Source organism: Medicago sativa, chromosome 4 (genome assembly GCF_051527215.1).
Source record: "Medicago sativa cultivar Bolivia chromosome 4, Bolivia_mono, whole genome shotgun sequence".
NCBI classification, from domain to species: domain Eukaryota; kingdom Viridiplantae; phylum Streptophyta; class Magnoliopsida; order Fabales; family Fabaceae; genus Medicago; species Medicago sativa.
The window spans coordinates 61836889-61855902 of NC_140752.1; the positions used below are offsets into that span (position 1 = coordinate 61836889).

The window sequence follows — 19014 nt, forward strand, 5'->3', positions numbered from 1 at the left end:
GATAATTGTTATTTAATTAACAGTATTTACACCTTAATAATGTGTGATCTGTAATGCAAAGCCCTCTACCCTTTTTTGTATCAAGTTTTATTCTCTTTTGCCTATCAGAAAAATGCCCTTTTAAATCTTTTAGGATAAGACTTAGATGCAGTTTCTTACCTACTGTTCATACTATTTTACACTAAAAATGAAAAATAAATGTCAAAAACTAGATCAAGAGGTGCATTGCAAAGCAGTTTTATTATGTATGTAAACTGAATATAACTACTTTTGTGTCCAATACAGTACCAACAATAGGTAAGGCACTGCATCTAACTCTAAGCTTTACCCTTTTTATTATTCAAAAAGGTTTCTTTGAAAAACATAAATAACTGTACTGGAGGAATCTATTACATTACTTTTGGCACCAAATTATTGAATCTCAGACCTGAACCTTTTTTTTTTCCATCATCATTTTCCAAGAGGAATGATTTGCTTCAAAGATTTGTCACAGCAAAAAAGCACATACAGATCTAATATGGCAGCTTTTATTCATTGCTCTCATTTGATAAATGAAAATTACTTTTACAAAGGAATCATCTCCGAGGCGCTCAGTTCCAGTCAAAATCCAAGGGGAATAGCATGTCATTGCTCCTTGAAGAGATCACGTCCAATAATCATTCTTCTGATCTCACTTGTTCCGGCCCCGATCTCGTAGAGCTTCGCATCTCTGAGGAGACGACCGGTTGGATACTCGTTCACATAGCCGTTTCCACCTAAACATTGTATCGCCTGCAAAGCAACTTGTGTTGCTCTTTCAGCTGCACAAAGTATAACTCCAGCACAATCCTGAAATTAGTAGCACATGAGAATATGTTTTACAATGAATAGTATGATGCAAAAAAGGAAAATAGTAGAGTTGTTGCATTGGATAGCCACTAGCCCACTACAATTATAATGAGCCAACATGATCTTGGCTCAAGTTCATGAGACATTTTAGAAACAATAACATTTCAAGAATGATGATTTATACTTTTTATAATATACCATGACAAAAACAAAGTTGTAATATTTTAATTCACAAATGCCACTACACACTGTACTTGTGTTACATCATGCAAATTGGACCAAAAACAAAATCAACAAGCCGAAAGGGGAAAAACACAAAAATAAAATAATAAAGTTTAATCTTTTCACGCAATGCATAAGAAATATGGAATGAGATTCACTACAACCACAACAACCAAGATTTGTCCCACTAGGTGGAGTCAGATACATGGTTCAAACTACACCATAATTCTCTATCATAAATCATACTTCTAGCCAAACCATTGATTTCTAAGGGGGGTGTATTGGATTGGGATTTTAAAAGACTATTTTGGCAAAAAAAGTCTTGAAGATTTTTAAAGATTGTGTAGGAATATATTAACTTTCATGATTTCGAGGGATTTTAACTCAAAGATTTTTTAAGATTTGAAAGTATTTTATGAGAATTTGTAAGATTTGAAATGACTTTATCAAATTTTAACAAAAATACCAAATTACAAGAGTGGATGACTAAAGATAATAAAAAAAATCAAAGGCTTCCAAAAAGTCTTTCTTAATAATTCTCCCCGGTGTTATCAAAATTGCAATTTTAACCGTAAAATCGCACGATTTTACGACCCCACTCCCATGGAACGAGTAAGATCGTTTTTTTTTTTAAAAGACCGCAATTGAAACCGGTACCTTAATCTCAAAATTGTCTGATTTTACAATCCTTGTTACCATTCTTCTTCTTTTTTTTTTTTTTTTTTTGAAGAATCCTTGTTACGATTCTACGTTTTACAATCTTGCAACCCCCTCCCAATTCTAGGTCATTTTTGGGTAGGATCTTACGTTCCTTTTTATGATCATGATACCCTCTTGCCAATCCTAAGCAAGATCCTGATCTTGAAAACATTCATTCTTCCTATAGTTTTCTTTGTATTCATCAGCCCCTAGTGATTAGGATACCCTCCATCTGATCTACTCTTCTTAGTATGGAATCAAAAGGTCTCTTCACATGTCCAAACTCCCTAATTTGTGCTACTACCAACTCTCTCTAATGCTATCATTCCTAACCTTATCTTGTCTAATAATAGGGAAAGAGTTTCATTAATTGAAAAATTCAATTAAAGGGCCCAAGAATGATGTTTACATTTTCATGAAAAAGACAAAACAATAGCTTGATAACATAACACCGTATTAACAATAAGAAACAGATTTGAGGAGGCACCTTTGGGTCAACTTTTCCGTTGTCACAGTCCCGAGCTACAGAATACACATAAGACCTGAAATGAAGAACATTATCGATTGCCGTGCAAACTAATTTAGCAGGAGAAAATAGCACCATGGCATTAGAATCTCATACCGTGAAGACTGTAAAGATGTATACATGTCAGCAACTTTCCCCTGTAACCAAAAGATCAATTGACAATGAACAAAGATTCACCATACAATACAAAGGGCACGATAACTGAAGAAAATAAAATATGTTGCCGATGAAATGAACCTGTATAAACTGAAACTCCCCAATAGGACGACCGAACTGCTCTCTTTGTCGAACATAAGGAAGGACAACATCAAGACATGACTGCATAATACCAAGGGGACCGGCTGCTAAAACAAGCCTTTCCAAATCCAGTCCAGACATCATGACATAGACTCCTGAACAAAAAGAAAATAATGGTATTAACAAAATTTTATTGACACCTGACAAAGCAAAAGTGGTTTTTTCATCAGAGTTTACATTGTCAAAAAGCGACAGAAAAACTAATTATGTGTCAATCTAGTGATTTTGGAAAATTATGCAACTGGAAAGGAAATTCTTGTTCACAAGTAACATAGATAAGAACACAAGAAATGTGCTCTTTTCTTGATTATTTTTTTTTTCAAATGTCCTTACGTTCTTAGTGAGTGGCTGAGTGGTGTGTGTGTGTGTGTGAGAGAGAGAGAGAGAGAGAGAGAGAGAGACAGAAAGAAGCAGAAGCTGATATGATGCAAGAGAGGCATACTATGTACGAATAATCATAGTCTCACAACAAACTTTTGGATTCACTTGAAAAAACAAATAAAATAAACCCTTAATTTGGGAGGAAAAGAGTAGAGTAAAACTTCAAAAATAAGTGGAAGATTAAGAGGTTTTCGAAATTTCTGTTTATTAATGAGTAATTGCAAGATCGTGTCCAGATGCAAAATTACTCTCTTAAAAAAAGTCCTTTAAAACAGATCTTAGATATAAGCTAATTTTTCTTAAGACTATCCAAACGAGCACTACCAAATAATATAAAGATTATTTCCTTTCAAAAATAATAAAGACTATAAAAGAAATTGCAAGACCTTTCCCTTCTTTCCCAAGAACATTTTCCTCCGGAACAAAGCAATTCTCGAAGACTAGCTCACATCTGCCCACAAAATTCTATCTTGTCAGTAAAATCAAGTGGTTGGAAATGGATTAAACAAAGAAAATTAAAATGGAATATGTATACATACGTATCACTTCCTCGCATCCCTAGTTTATCCAATTTCTGGGCAGTACTGAATCTGTAGACAAACATCATTGATTGTCAGGTTTTCATCTTTCATTTCTAATTTTCTCACTGTAATAAAATGATTTATCGGTGGTAATCACGACTCTCTCTTTTCAAGTACACTTCCATAGAAGGATATTTTCCAGCTATAAACTAAGGAATCAACTATGAACTACTTGATGCTAAAAGATTTCACTACTTGATGCTCAATATCACAAAACTTGTGGTCAAGGTTCAGTACAATTACCCAGGCATTCCCTTCTCGATGATAAATGCAGTGATTCCTTTTGACCCTGCTGTTGCGTCTGTTTTTGCATAGACAACCTGATGCAATTCAACACAATCAAATGTGTGCTATGCATTCTCAGCATATGTTATATGCCTACATTATTACATCCGGTTTTATACTATATATATGTGGGACAAACATGCTTAGCATGGAAATGGCATGGAAAATAAAAATAAAAAATTAAAGAAACATACTAATGTTTGAGCAGTTGGCCCATTAGTACACCACATCTTGTTCCCGTTAAGTACATATCCCCCATCTACACGATCAGCTTTGCACTTCATGCTGACAACATCAGATCCAGCTGCAGAAAAGACAAATTCACTAGGCTAAGTCCTTGGAATATCAAATATTTAAGATACTTCTATTTAATTTTATATGTCTTACAATTTGGTTCACTCATTGCCAAAGCTCCCACATGATCCCCAGAGATAAGCTTCAAAGTTGAAGAGCGAAAAAAAATATGTCAGACTTAACTGTAGACAAACAAATGGACACATAAAAGTTGAGAAAGACTATTAATGAGCACAAGAAATGGTTGGGAAGCTGTGACTAGTGTTTTTTAATGGACAAAAGTTAATTTAGTAGTTGTTTTTCAGTATTTTCTCCTTCACCAGGGTTTGAAATCTAGTCCTTTAATTCCTTCAACTCCTTTAACCCTTAGCTCAAACCAATTGAGCTACCCAACCACCTGAAAGCTACAACTAGTTATGAGCATTTTTGGCAGATAAGTCAAACATTGCACATATCAGCAATAGGGCAAGGCAGCAAATACTGCATTGAAAAAAGATAGAATTACACAACATTAAACTAGGCAAACTAGAGTGTCGAACCTTTGGCAAGTATTTTTGTTTCTGTTCATGGCTTCCATTCCTCACCTAAACAAAAAAGAAGGCAGCAATCCTGAAGACTCGTTTAAAAATTGTCAAGCATATAACGAAAGAAACTTAAGCTCCCTTCAATTACCAGTTGATTGATACATAGGTTAGAATGAGCACCATAAGAAAGACCAACAGATCCTGAAGCTCGGCTAATCTCTTCCATTGCTATACAATGATACAAGTAACCTAGACCAAGCCCTCCATACTCCTCTGCAAATAAGCAGACATAGAATTGGAAAAAGTTTGTTGTAGCAAAGACAATCATAATGCAAAGATGTCAAGTATACTAATGAGAAGTTTAAATCAGAACACCTAAAGAAGGACGATTTGAAATCAAAAACCCTATTCCATATCATTCAATTTGTGTAATACTGCAAAAGGAAAATAATTTGTGAATAAGTGAATAAACTCTACTCTTAGCCTGCAAATAGTATCTACATTCTACGTTATTTTTGTGTTATCGTTGAAAGCAAGTTTCAGAAAGAATTGTCTTCACTATCTCATAGAGTATACAGGAAGAAGAAATAAAACTTTCAGATAAAAACAAGAGCTTAAAAATCTAAAAGTAAAATCACTTGAAATATTAGAAAATGAATGTACCAAACCAAGTAAAGTAGAGTAACTAACTATCCAATTTGGTCTTTGAAATTGTAGGACTGTATCAACCCAATCATCCACGTTATCAATATTCCAAAATGATTCTAGAAATTACAAAATGCTAATCAGATTTGTCTCTCCGTTTGTATTAAAGAGACAATGACATTATGTTGGCAATGCATAGGATGAAATTGAAACTGAGTGAATAATGTCAAATATGCATTTGATAACATATCCAAACAGAAGGATGAACTTGATTATATGTATGTGATTCTAGGAATTATTTTAGAATAAAGAAAATACGGGAGACTTGGTTGATTTTGATCCTACAATTCCATGACCAACATGGATGCTCACTCAAGGAAAATAAAAAAGTATTACCTGGTGCAGTAATCCCATGGAGATTAAATTCTCCCATACTTTTCCACAAGTTAACATCCTAAATTAGATCAAAACACAACCAGCATATTCAGTTACACTATGAGCTATATATTGTTCATGTAGATGATTGAAAAACAAATTAGTAAACACCCAATTTGGTCTCTCACAACTTTCTCGCGGCCCAATTTAGTCTCTTACTAAAAATAATACCCAAGTTAATCCCCTAATGTTTTTATATGAAGGACAAATTAGTCCCTGGATCATTCATTATAACAGAAGGACTTTTCTTTTAATGACCGATGTTAGTATGTTAATCGTAATGTTAGTATTTTTCTCCCTTGTCTGGATTTGAACCTTGGCCCTTTAACTCCTTAATAGATGGACTAATTTGTCCCCAATTTGAAAATGACAGAGACTAGTTTGGTATTATTTATCTTTTGCCGGGGACTAAATTGAGCAGCGAGAAAACTGTCAGGGACCAAATTGGGTGTTCGCTCAAAAGTCAAAACAAATAGATCATTTAATAATACATACCTTTGGGAAATAATTTGTGTGATCAATGTGGGAAGCATGAGGGGCAATATTTTCAGTTGCAAATTGAGCAACGCTCTCTTTAAACTGCAGTAGAAACTTGAAACCATTAAAAGCATGATATGCAATCAAAACCAACCAAGTTGATAGAAAATAGAAGAACACCAAATGAAAAAAGTTCAAATTTTTACGAAAACAGATAAATGGGGTCAATCATTTTTCTTTTATCTATAAACAAATAGGCTAACACCATCTGAAACTCGGATCGAGATCCACTACATTTAAGGCGGGAAAGTCACTGTGACTTTATGTCTACTCTCTCGTCATATCTATCATTTCTTTTTCACTAAGGTTATGGTGACTTTCCTGCCATGAAAGTCACTGAATTTCAACCTCTGAAACTCACTTGCACAAATCCTTAACCAGTTTGAACTCCGATGAAGGCATCCAACTTTGACAATCCTTAACCAGTTGAATTAAGTCTTACGGACTGGGGTCAATCTCATTTTTGACCAAGGTATAAAAAGTTCAAATTGTTACAAAAACAGATAAATTGGGTTCAATGATTTTGATCAAGTTAAAAACCAAAATGAACAAAGTTCAAATTTTTACAAAAACAGAAAAATGGGGTTCAATCATTTTGATCAGGCTAGTAGTAGCAGTGGGGGGGGGGGGGGGGGGGGGGGGGGGGGGGTATGAAATGAATAAAACCTGTATCTGAGTGTCATCGAAGAGGAATGAAGTAGTGGAAAAGGCAGCAGCATAGCGAGGATGAGAAGAATTGGTTCTGAAAAGAGTTGAGAAAATGGTGCGTGCTGTGTTGATTCTTGTTCTAATCATCTTTGGCAACGGTTTGTGATTGTTGATTACTTAGCTTAGCTGTTGGTGTTGATGTTGTATATGATACGGGTATGGTGCTTGTGTGATATGCATGTGTATTGTTTTATTGTTTATTTATGTTTTGATGGAAAAGATAGAACAATAGAAAACTAAATAGTAAACTAATATGGAATGGGTATAGTGTTTTGGCAGTTGAGATAAGGATGAAGGTCGATAACGATCTTCAATTCATAGCTGAATCAGATAGTAGTAGGATAGTTATTTTATTCACGGAACCTTTCCTTCAAATTAGTAGTAGTAGCGCTGAAAAAAATGTGTTGTAACTAAAAACTGTTCTTTTAGCATTTCTTTTGTAAACATTTTGATTTTGATTTTGATTTTGATACCAAACGGAGAGGATCTTTGCCCCTTTCTCATGTGTTATTTTGAAAGAGTCATAAATCATAATAACTTATGCTTTAGGAGTTGAAAAGGAATTAAAATAAATGAATTTTTAAATATTTGAATGAATAATTTTAAAAACGTATTTTTTCTGGTTTTTATTATAAGAAAAATTGATTTTTTAGATTTATTGAATAAATTATAGCTTTACTTACATCAATATTTTATTTCTCTACGTGTATTTTCAAAAAAGGATGACCTCACCCGTGAAGTAGATCATTGCACATACATTTCATTCAATTGAGAGAGAAACAATAAATTCCTTTTTAGGTTATAATTTAGACCGATGAATCTAAAAAGTGAATTTAAAATGAGATTGAGACTCTTGTTTATATATTTTTTTTAAAAGTGCATTTTTGTTTGGTAAGTGATTCGTTGAGCGAATAAAAATTACTTCAACAATAGATTTCTGTCAACAGTCACGTGGGACTTAAACCATCATCACTTGTTGGGTGAGTCATTTTTTCCCCTGGTGATTTTGCCCTACTTTAAAACATGAGCCTCTGACTTGAATCGTCAGACAACTACTCTAGTTGCTAAGCGAGCAGTTTCATTTGCTTCTTTATAGATCTTTGCTTGAGCCATTCTTTATTTTGCTCTAAATCACTACAAATTTTGTGAAAATCAAAGTAAAAGACAAATGAATTCAATGTTGACCTAGCCATACAATATTTTACATGAAATGCAAGTTTTCAAATGGTTTCTTGCAAAATAAGTTAGTATGTGCCTTAGAATAAACAGGTAAATTAATGTCAATTTGCCACTTATCAAGGTGAATTTTTAGAATAAAATCATTAATCAACCTATATGGAGTCATTTGTTTAGCCTTGGTACTCATGACTTGTTGGATTGAAATATTACAATGATGGGTATTGGGTGTGTGTCATGGTCATGGTCTACTTGCTTCGGCGGTATTATATGGATACTTTAGAAAGAAAGAAATCATTTAATTTTCTCTAATTCTTCTAAATTGTATATGAATTTTCGGACGTAATTTCATAACCATATCCATCTTGTTCTTAAGAAAACTCCTTAACTTCATCAATGTGGAAGAATAAGATTAAATTAAAGGAGATTTGTCGGTTTCTTTCCTCCTCTGAGTGGCACCTATAGAGTTTCAACAAGAATCTATCTGAAACTTACCTTGTGGTGGTTGTCTTATTCACAATGATAAAGGTAACATTGAAATTGAAACATCCCCATTGTTAAAGCTTGGGTCCTTCTTCATAGGGTAAGAGTGGCTCCTAAAAATGGATCTCAAGAAAGTGATTTTTAACTTAATTTCAATCAGTAAATTTTTTTTTATTGAATTACTATGTTATACCAAATTTTCATGGAAGTAAAGACGGACTCTTTTCTCTTAACCAAATTTTCTTCGCAATCAAAATCTAAATGTTCGCTTAAAGAGTTCAAATCACATTTTAAATAGAAGGATTTGTTTTTTAAAAATAAAATAGTCAAAAAAATTTAAATCTAATTTTGAAGGAATTTGATTTGAAATTTTTGACTTCCCTAAAAAAAAACTTTCTATAGACTTTGCACGATAGTGTAAAAACTGAACGCTCCACATTTACACATCACTACAGTGAACAGAACTGTGTAGCGCATATATCATGGTTTGAACTACGAACTTGAAGTATAAACCTCAAACCTCATTTCAAAAACCCTAGCGAGCGAAACCATGGCTTCTTCTTCACCTCCACAATCCAAATCCAAATTCTCCGTTTACCAAAACCCTAATCTCTCCTCCGTTCTCACCTCCAACAGTCTTCAACCATCCAATCACGCTCTCATCTCCATCTTCTCCTTCTTCTCCGCTTCCGCTTTCGCCTTTCTCGCCATCATCTTCAGGTAACCATTTTTTAACATCATTCATCACTCACATTCAACACCATTCATTCAATTTCATTATTTATTAAACTAACTTTCATGTTTTGTTGTTGTAGGGAAAATGGGTTTGTTGATATCTTCAAATTTCAATGTGTTTCCTCTTATACAGCTTGTAAAGTTCTCAACTTTAACTTGTTTTTGTTTTGGGCTGGTTTGTTATAGATTACAAAGAAAAAAAAAATGATTTTGACATGTTTGGTTGTTCTCAATTAGAATTGATTTTGCATCTAGGATTGATTCTACTTGAGTTAGAAATTGGAGCTTTTGATTCTATAATTGATTTTAACACCCAATTTTTTTTTTTTTGAAAGAACACTCATATTTATTGTTCAACTCACTTTTATATGAATGTATCAAATGTTAATCACTTTACCTTCAACTCACTTCTAGCCACTATCAATCTACAAAATCATTCACTCAAAATCAATTTTTGTCAATGCAGCACCAAACATACACTTCTATTGTGACAATAATTTAATAAGGGAATTGATTCTGTGAAATTCATTCTGACTTAAAGTGAGTTGAAGGTAAAGTGATTTGTGTTAGGATAGTTGAATATAAATTTGTGTGTATAAACCAATTCTGGAATCGGAAGCCAAATTCTAGCTTCAACTAGAATCAATTATGCAGGCAAAACCAATTCTAAGCACGGACACTCCTCGGATTACGTGTCTGACACCGACATGACACCGACACTTGTAATTACACTGAATTATCTGATTTTTTCAAATTATTAGTTGTGTCGGCGTATCAGTGTCTGTGTCGTGTCCGGTGTCCGTGTCCGTATCCGTGCTTCATATTTCTACTCGAAAGCAACCAAACATGTTCGAATCAATTTTGGCCACTCTAGAAGTGTAACCAAACAAGCAGAAGTTGGTTTGTGTTTGGTACTAGAATGAAAATCGCTTTGTTTTAAAGAAATCAGCTATTAAAAAATGATTTTTTTCGAGAAGCTACTGAAACAACTTCTCATTTGAGTTGAAGCTGCTTTTATTTTTTCTGGGTCCTCCTTTTTTGTTAAATGTGTAACAGACGAAAACTTTTAAAAGTGATTATTTTGTTTTTAAAAATGTGGGTGTGATTTATATTTTGTTGTTGATTTATTGAACTTCAGATTGGGTTGTCAAGACACTGCAAATTTTGTTGGGTATCGTCTGCATTGGAACTATGTTGGCACTCTTCAAAGTTGTGTTTTTACGTAAAACTAGATATGGTGGAGGTGTTGTTACTCCTATGGTTGTGTCGAATTCTAATAAAGTTGATAAGAATCAAATGTGTCTTACTAAACATCAGTTAGAGCTTTTAGGAGTGAAGCCGAAGGTTGATTTGGTACAACCGGAGTCGTTGAAGAAGCCACCGAAGTCTAAACCGCAGCCGGGTTCTTCTGAATTGCTTGTTCCACTACATCAGCCGATTTCAAGTCCTAGTCGTCGTGTTGATGCTGATGGTTCGAATTTGAATAGGAGTGCTTCTGGTCGTTCTATTGGCAACTTGTCGAGGTCGCCTGGTTCAGCGACTTTTTATCTTTCTCCCGGAGTAGTATCACCTGCACAGAGTACAGCAGGACTGGAATCAGTAGTTTCAAGTCCTTGGTCTAATAGGAGGGCATCTTCTGCTAATAAGATAACATCAGAGGAAGAGCTGGAACAGTTTTTAGCTGAAGTAGATGAAAGAATAAGTGAATCTGCAGGGAAGCTGTCTACTCCACCACCTTCAGTTCCTGGTTTTGGATTAGCGAGCCCTAATACAGTTACAGGATCGGCTAGTAACTCTGGAATTAAAAGACATACACCATTGAGGCCTGTGAGGATGTCTCCAGGCTCCCAAAAGTTTAAGACTCCCCCTAAGAAGGGAGAAGGTGGTGACCTTCCTCCACCTATGTCCATGGAAGAAGCGGTTGAAGCTTTTGACCATTTGGGTGTCTATCCTCAAATTGAGCAGTGGCGTGATGGACTCAGACAATGGTTCTCTTCAGTTTTGCTTAATCCTTTGCTTCACAAGATTGAGACAAGTCATGTTCAGGTTTATTTACATCCTAATCATTTCTTGTTTTATGGTCAAAGTAATGTTTTTTAGGATACATGGTCAAAGTAATGTTGCTTGCATAGTATTTCTAAGATTCTTCCATTTGTACCACACCCTTCCTTGGCAAAAGGGATGTCGAGCAAACCAAGAAAATATTGACAGTGTGTTGTTCAAATTGAATTACTGCTTGGCAATTTTAATTACTTGAAAAGCGATTTTATTTTCAGTTATCTTTATTTGTGTGTATATAATAGATAACTGAAATAAGATTGTGTTTGAAGAATTATTTTTGGATTTAGTTATTTTTTAGAGAATGAGTTTTACATTTGGATGTGTTTATCCAAAAAGTATTACAAGAACGAGACTTATTTGGTTACTAGGAAAAATTACTCAAGGTATGGTGTGCAGTTACCAAAAAGAAGAAGAGTATGAAATATACTTTATGTTATTATTTAGTTGTTATGAATCTATGATATGATTGGTCATGGTAATGGTTAATACTACCCCAAAAGGCTGAACATTGAGAAAAATGTTTTACTTCTCTTGAATCTTCAGCTCACAAAGGCTTAAAGAACCCAAAGTTAGGTTTTGGATGACCACCCAAACTAAGAAAACCAGTAAAAACCTCATTTTGGTTGTTTCCAATCAAGCTTGTGCTTGTTTTACAATGCTGAAGCTTGTGCTCCATTATTACGGTTGAAGTTCTATGGTATTTATAGAGGTCCATATAGTTCAAGTTAGATACACAAAGCATCAAATATGATTGAGCACCAACTAATAAAATTTTCGTATTCATAGGTTATGAACACAGCTGCCAAACTTGGTATATCAATTACAGTCAATCAAGTCGGCAATGATACACTGTCTACAGGAACCCCCTCTACAAGTTCATCCATTGATAAGACTCAAGACTGGCAACCAGCAGTTACCCTTAGTGAAGATGGATTGCTTCATCAGCTGCATTCTACTCTTGTGCAGGCCATAGAGGCTTCCAAATGTATGTTGATTCATATTCATATGCATATTGGTCAATAAAAAGTGATATTATGTTTCCCAGTTTGATTATATTTGCTGATAACTTCTGATTTCTGATATTCTCCTACTGGTTCATGTTTGCATGCAGCCAACTCGTTTGTACCTAATATGCAACAGTCCCCACAGCAGGGTCCTTTGGTTCCTCTCATGCAGGACTGTGTCGATGCTGTCATTGAACACCAAAGACTTCAGTCCTTAGTTAAAGGGGAGTGGGTCAAAGGTTTGCTACCTCAAAGCAGTGTTCGAGCTGATTACACTGTGCAAAGAATCCGAGGTAGGCACGTAATCATGGAATTTTTTTCCTATTAGTCATTAGATTCATCAGATTTTCTGCAGCAGGAGTTCATTTTTCTGATATTGGTTTTAATGCTGGCATTTACCTTGTCTAAATTTTCAGAGCTTGCTGAAGGAACCTGCTTGAAGAATTATGAGTATCTTGGTAGCGGGGAAGTTTATGATAAAAAGAATAAGAAGTGGACACTTGAGCTACCATCCGATTCTCACTTGCTCTTGTATCTGTTTTGTGCTTTCCTAGAACATCCAAAGTGGATGCTACATGTGGATGCAACGTCTTATGCTGGAGCTCAGTCTAGCAAAAACCCCTTATTCTTGGGAGTCCTTCCTCCAAAGGATAGGTTTCCAGAGAAATACATCTCCGTAGTGTCTTCAGTCCCTTCTGTGCTGCATCCAGGAGCATGTATACTAGTAGTTGGAAAGCAGGGTCCCCCAATTTTTGCCTTGTACTGGGATAAGAAGCTGCAACTTTCTCTTCAGGTGGGTGAAGCCTCTGTAGCCCCAATGTTACTATATGAACCAACAACCTATTTACTATGAACCGACAGCCTATTAAACCTTTCAATATTGTTTTAAACCAATACCTATCATCTTGGTTTGCTAACATTTGGCACCACAGCCTATTATCTTGGTTTGCTAACAGCTCTGAGATTTATTTTTCAGGGAAGAACAGCACTTTGGGATTCCATCTTGATTCTGTGTCATAAGATTAAAGTTGGGTATGGAGGTATCGTTAGGGGTATGCATCTAGGTGCTTCAGCTTTAAGCATTCTACCTGTTATGGAGACAGAATCTGAAGATTGAGACGTGTATAGTTAACAAACTATAACCCTTCCGCTAACATTCGACATGACGGCTCAAACTAATGCAGTAAATCACATTTCATAGAGTCATGCTTTGAAGCAAGAACTTACTTGAAGCAAATTCGACAATTGCAAGCTGATAGAATTGTGTCACCTCAGTTGAAGTTATCATGTAATGTTTCTGGAGGCCGTCACAATGTCCGGCGTGATAATCTGGGTTCTTGTACTTTGTCAAAAATCTGATTCAGATAGATGATGACCTAATTTGTACTAAAAAAACAAATTCAAACAGCTCAGACACGCATCAGACTTTTTTCACACAATAGATTTCGAAACATAATGCTGGTCTCTTCAAATTTATCACTTGTTTTTTAAGGAAAAATGAATAAAAATATGTCGGCTAAGGCAAGATGAGAATGTAATTTCAACTAGATTGGCACCACAGCCACAGCCAAACCTATGGAAACTTGTACATGCAACTAAAGGTGTCAACAAACAGGTAGGCTGCCAAGACCATAAGAACAAAAACTTATATTGGGCTCTAGTAGAAAGAGATAAATTCACTGATTTTTAGCAACGATGATAATCAACTTGCAATTGCTCAACAAAATTTAAGTGTTAGCATGGTGGTTGTTAAAAGCTAGGAAACTAAAATTTCTTTTGATTTGAACCTTTGGTGGTTTTTCCACCTCTTTAATTGTTTGTTTATATCATATATGTATTTGTTTTATTGTACTTGAAACTCTTGTAATTTCTCATTATAGGCACACTTTGTGCATGAATGACTTTTTAATATACTCCCTCCGTCTCACAATAATTGTCTCTTTACCAATTTTTCTTTTTCTCAAAATAATTGTCACTTTAGAATACCAATGCAGCATTTATTATTATTTTCCATTATTATACCCTTATTTATTGAATTTCATCCAACTTAACTACTCCACTAACTACAATTAATAAGGGTGTTTTAGTAAGTGACACTACTTTTACCATCAAAATCAACACAATTAATCATTTCCTTAATAACCGTGCATAAACCTTAAACTACTATTATTTAGAGACAGAGGGAGTATTTATTTGGGAGTGAATAGTCAAATACCCCCCCGAAATTGCAAGGGGCGTCAATTACCCCCTGTAGTTAACGAAATATCAATTACTCGCGTTTGTTCGCGTTTGTTCTTGCTCGTGTCACCGTCGTCATTCCGTCACCGTAAGGCAACACGTACGAAAGGTACAGTTCTCTTAAGTTCTAAACGTTGTTGCTCTGTTTTTGCTCTAAAAAAACTACTAAAATGGTGAAAATCTTACTGTTTTATATCTTAATCTTACCATTTGAATGAGTTTGCATGTTAAAGATTAGATTTTTTTGACAAATAAGGTTGATATGTAAATGATCTCTTTTACCATTTTAATCATCCTATTATTGTTTATATGTGATATTATAGTATTTGAATGTTATTAATTTCTTTGATTTTGCATGTTTATTTGATGTTTGTTTTTTTAGGGTTAAATTGTTATTATTCTGATTCAATGTTATTTTTCTGGATGTATAGGATGAATGGGGACATATCACTTGTCATGTATCATGGAGGGAGGTTTGTAAGAAATGGAAGAGGTAACCGTGAATATACAGGGAATCAAAGACGTGTGTGCGATGTAGACCCAGACCTCGTTTGCATACCTGATCTTAAAAAAAATGGTTGTGCAGTGTGGTAATTATGGGAATGTTGAGGGTTTGCAGTGGATGAGGGCAGAATTTGGCGAAGATTATGATTTGGGGTTGAGGCCATTGTTTGTTGATAGTGACGTAATCAACATGGTTGACGCTGCAAAGCGAAATCGAAATTGTGTTGACGTATACGTTACACATTATGTTATGGAGTGTGTAGAGGTGGAGCATATCACTGAAGCTGAAAGGTTAGAGATTGAAGAAGCAATGAAGTTGGCTGAAACTTAGATAAGTGCATGTGAAGTATCCAAAGAGCCAGTGAAGAATGCTGACATGGAATTTGTCGAAGGACTTGTTAGGGAAGTTGAAAAACGTACGCAAACAAGAGTTAATTTAGAGCCAAAAGATGTATCTGGTCAAGAGTCTCAAGCAAGGCAAGAAGGTGCAGGACAAAATCAAAATCCAAATGATTTTCCATGCGCTGATGAATTAATCCAACCAGAGCAAACTTTGAATGAGGCGCTTTCGAAGATGAGAAAGGAGGTTAAACAACGGAAGGGGAAAAAAAGGTGAAAAGGGTTATTCGAAGGAAGAGGTCTGTGTTATCACCAAGTGATAGTGATTCAGATAGTGGTTACGAGGATTACCATGTTGAGTTTAGAGATGCACCAGGTCATAGAGAGAGTTATTATCAAGATAGTGGAAGTGGAAGTGGTATTGTGCAAGGTAGAAGGGAAGGTGAAAGTGAAGGCGATGATTCATATCATTCTGAAGTGCTGAAGTCTCCAATAAGTACGGATTCTGATGGTGACGGTACTAAAAAGGCCAATTTCCCTCAGTTCAACGAAGGTGCATCATTTGGTGAAGTTGTTTTGGAAGCGGGTATGGAATTTGCATCATTGGCTCTTTTTAAAGAAGCTGTTAGGGACTACATAATCTCGAAAGGCGCAGATATACGCTGGGTAAAAGATGAGTCATATAGAGCGAGGGCTAAGTGCAAGCAGGATGTTAACGGATGTCAGTGGGAAATATACTGCAGTAGGAATGATCGAAGAAAAAGCTTTCAGATTCAGGCATACCATGAAGAACATACTTGCAGCAGGGACTCTTACATATCAGCAGCAAATAGAAGATGGGTGGTTAAGATGTTAGTGGATAAAGTTAGAGTTCAGCCAACTATCTCACATAAAGAGGTATATGATCACTTCAAGCTAGCTTTTAATGTGATTCTTTCTGACTCAAAAATAACAAGGTCATTAAGGGAAGCTAGAGAAGTGGTTGAGGGTTCTGAAAAGGAGCAATATGGCCTAGTATGGGACTATGCCAAAGAGTTAGAGAGGAGCAACCCGAAATCAACATTAAAGATAGATACCATACCTATTCCTAATTCTCCGCCCCAATTTCAGAGGTTCTACGTTTGTCTTGATGCATGCAAGAAGGGTTTTAAGGCTGGTTGTAGACCATTCATAGGTTTGGATGGATGCTTTTTAAAAGGTTATTATGGTGGTCAATTGTTGTTTGCTGTTGGCCAAGATGCAAATAATCATATTTATGTGATTGCTTATGCAATTGTGGATGTTGAAAACAAAGATAACTGGAAATGGTTTCTTTCCTTGTTGCAAAATGACTTGGGTCAACATACGCAACATGGCTGGAACTTAATATCTGATATGCAGAAGGTATTATTACTTATCCAGTACATGCTTATATTACTTATGTTATTATTACTTGTGTTATTACTACTTATGAAACATATATAAGTGTGTATAGCCAAAAGAAGTGCTTGGGATATATGTGCAGAAATATATGTACAGTTTTGAACATTACTAAATTATGACAGTGCAGAAATATATGTGCAGTTTTAATGTGTTATAACTTTGATAAAATACAGGGGGTTTTTTGATCATTACTGATAAACTACAGGGGGGGTTCTGACAGAATGTTTTCGTTTACATGCAGTTTATTTTAAATTTTTGTTCTGTGTTGCGCAGGGACTTATTCCTGCTGTTCAAGAAGTCATGCCTGGTGTTGCACATAGGTATTGTGCAATGCACTTGTGGAAAAACTTTACAAAGAACTGGAAAGATAAGGAGTTAAGAGGTGTTGTTTGGGATTGTGCTAAGTCAACTATTGTGTCTCAGTTCAATAGGCATATGGATAAAGTTAAAAGCCTGAAAAAAAGTGCTTGGGAATATTTAAACAAGTGGCCAAAAGAAGCTTGGACAAGGGCATACTTCAAAGAAAACTCAAAGGTTGATAGCATTACAAACAACAATTGTGAGGTGTTTAATGCAAAGATAGTGAACTACAGAACAAAGCCTATTTTGACAATGGTTGAAGAGGTTAGATGCTACATCATGAGAACCATGACTACAAGAAAGGTGAAGTTTGGTGGTAGAACTGGGCCTCTTTGTCCAGTACAAGCAAGTCGTTTAGAAAAGGAGTTAATTGAAAGCAACAAGTGGACACCTACTTGGACTGGTCCTCCACGTTTAAGGTACCAAGTCCAAAAAGGAAGCATCAAGGTTGATGTGGACTTAGAAGCTATGACTTGTGCATGCAGATATTGGCAGCTGTCAGGTAAACGTATGCCCTGATGGCTTTGCTGCAAGACCACCCCCAATCAGAGGACCACAACCACTCCAGCCACCTATAATTAGAGGACCTCCATTATTTCAGCATTTTCAAATGAGAGGACCACCACCACTCCAGCCATCTACAATGAGAGGAGCATCACAAGTTCGGGCATACACACACATGGTGGCAACGTCAAGTTCAGGAATACCACCAATCAGAGTTCCATTCCCTAAGTCGGGTCCTAATACAAATGAGTCTGATTACATGTTATTTGTATATCCAAATCCACCACCCATCATTTTCAAACGGTTTAGAAGGAAGAATGCTGAATTGAGATGCAGAAGAATGAGGAAGAAGATGAAGCTATGGTTATTGACATAGCAAAGAAGAAGTTACCGTTGCAGATACAAAACAAACCTTTAAAAAAAAAAAAAACTAGTCAAAAACCCCCCTATGACATGTCTTAATCTACTGTCTGACGTGGATGTGCCATTTGGCCAGTTAACGGCCACGTCACCATTCAAACGGCAGAAATGGACGGATGGACGAAATTGATCATTGTTAAGCAATTTCGGGGGGTAATTGATATTTCGTTAACTACAGGGGGGTAATTGACTCCGCTTGCAATTTCGGGGGGTATTTGGCTAATTACTCATTTATTTGGCTTCTTAAAAAAAAAAAAAAAAAATTATCAGGACACCAATAACAGGATCTCCCATGAATCTTCTGAGTTCTATAACTACTATCAAGTGATTTCATTTAATGTCCCGTTTTTCTTGTCAATTTTCAACCGAAAAAACAAGCAAACACGTTTTTCTATTTTTTTTTTTTTTTTACACTACACTTAAATGCACACCCGCACATTATATATAACTATAAGTTTATGTAAAACTCAAATTAATTAATTAATCCTAAGTCTTTGATATTTATTATAATATAAACTTGTTTTTTTTTATATTTTAGAAGCTTTTTATTTGGCTAAATAATACAATGTGTAGCATTTTATATGTTGATTTAAGAGATTTCAGATATATTTTAATTAGGTTGTGACATTTTTTTGTTATTTATTGTTTTTTCTTGTCATTAAAGCGCGGGAAAGAGGCACAGGTACGAACACTTAAATACTCAGGATATGGGGACAGACACCAAACTTGTCGCTCACAAGGGTATGAACTCAGGTATGAGAATTTTTTTATAAACGTTGATATGAGGGTGAACGTTATAGTATCCT

The 19014-nt window shown here is 35.4% G+C and overlaps 2 protein-coding genes and 1 pseudogene across 2 annotated transcripts; 2 read left to right on the forward strand and 1 right to left on the reverse strand.

The window, feature by feature from the left end:
- Nucleotides 1-221: 221 nt before the first annotated feature.
- On the reverse strand, nucleotides 222-7175 carry IVD (isovaleryl-CoA-dehydrogenase). The gene is made up of 14 exons (XM_085701995.1): nucleotides 6921-7175; nucleotides 6213-6296; nucleotides 5679-5736; nucleotides 4786-4910; nucleotides 4653-4697; nucleotides 4207-4255; nucleotides 4014-4123; nucleotides 3778-3854; nucleotides 3493-3543; nucleotides 3340-3404; nucleotides 2513-2667; nucleotides 2372-2412; nucleotides 2237-2291; nucleotides 222-828 (listed from the first exon to the last, which is right to left on the reverse strand). The coding sequence occupies exons 1-14, from the start codon at nucleotides 7047-7049 to the stop codon at nucleotides 625-627; spliced, it is 1248 nt and encodes a 415-aa protein (XP_085558121.1). The 5' UTR covers nucleotides 7050-7175; the 3' UTR covers nucleotides 222-624.
- A 1894-nt stretch (nucleotides 7176-9069) lies between these two features.
- On the forward strand, nucleotides 9070-13877 carry LOC146930463 (cytochrome B561, amino-terminal protein). Its single transcript, XM_085701994.1, has 7 exons — nucleotides 9070-9341; nucleotides 9437-9492; nucleotides 10495-11402; nucleotides 12204-12402; nucleotides 12529-12714; nucleotides 12838-13214; nucleotides 13398-13877. The coding sequence occupies exons 1-7, from the start codon at nucleotides 9172-9174 to the stop codon at nucleotides 13536-13538; spliced, it is 2037 nt and encodes a 678-aa protein (XP_085558120.1). The 5' UTR covers nucleotides 9070-9171; the 3' UTR covers nucleotides 13539-13877.
- Nucleotides 13878-14977: 1100 nt separating this feature from the next.
- LOC146930464 (uncharacterized) lies at nucleotides 14978-16904 on the forward strand (annotated as a pseudogene).
- Nucleotides 16905-19014: the final 2110 nt, after the last annotated feature.

Bases quoted from the DNA above. Each gene is read 5' to 3' on its own strand.
- LOC146930463 (XM_085701994.1), top strand. From the start codon at position 9,172: ATGGCTTCTTCTTCACCTCCACAATCCAAATCCAAATTCTCCGTTTAC. The intron at 11,403-12,203 runs GTTTATTTACAT...TCGTATTCATAG, and splicing joins TTGAGACAAGTCATGTTCAG to GTTATGAACACAGCTGCCAA. The intron at 13,215-13,397 runs GTGGGTGAAGCC...TTTATTTTTCAG, and splicing joins AGCTGCAACTTTCTCTTCAG to GGAAGAACAGCACTTTGGGA.
- IVD (XM_085701995.1), bottom strand. From the start codon at position 7,049: ATGATTAGAACAAGAATCAACACAGCACGCACCATTTTCTCAACTCTT. The intron at 4,256-4,652 runs GTTCGACACTCT...TCAACTTTGAAG, and splicing joins AACAAAAATACTTGCCAAAG to CTTATCTCTGGGGATCATGT. The intron at 3,544-3,777 runs GTAATTGTACTG...GTTTGTCTACAG, and splicing joins ATCGAGAAGGGAATGCCTGG to ATTCAGTACTGCCCAGAAAT.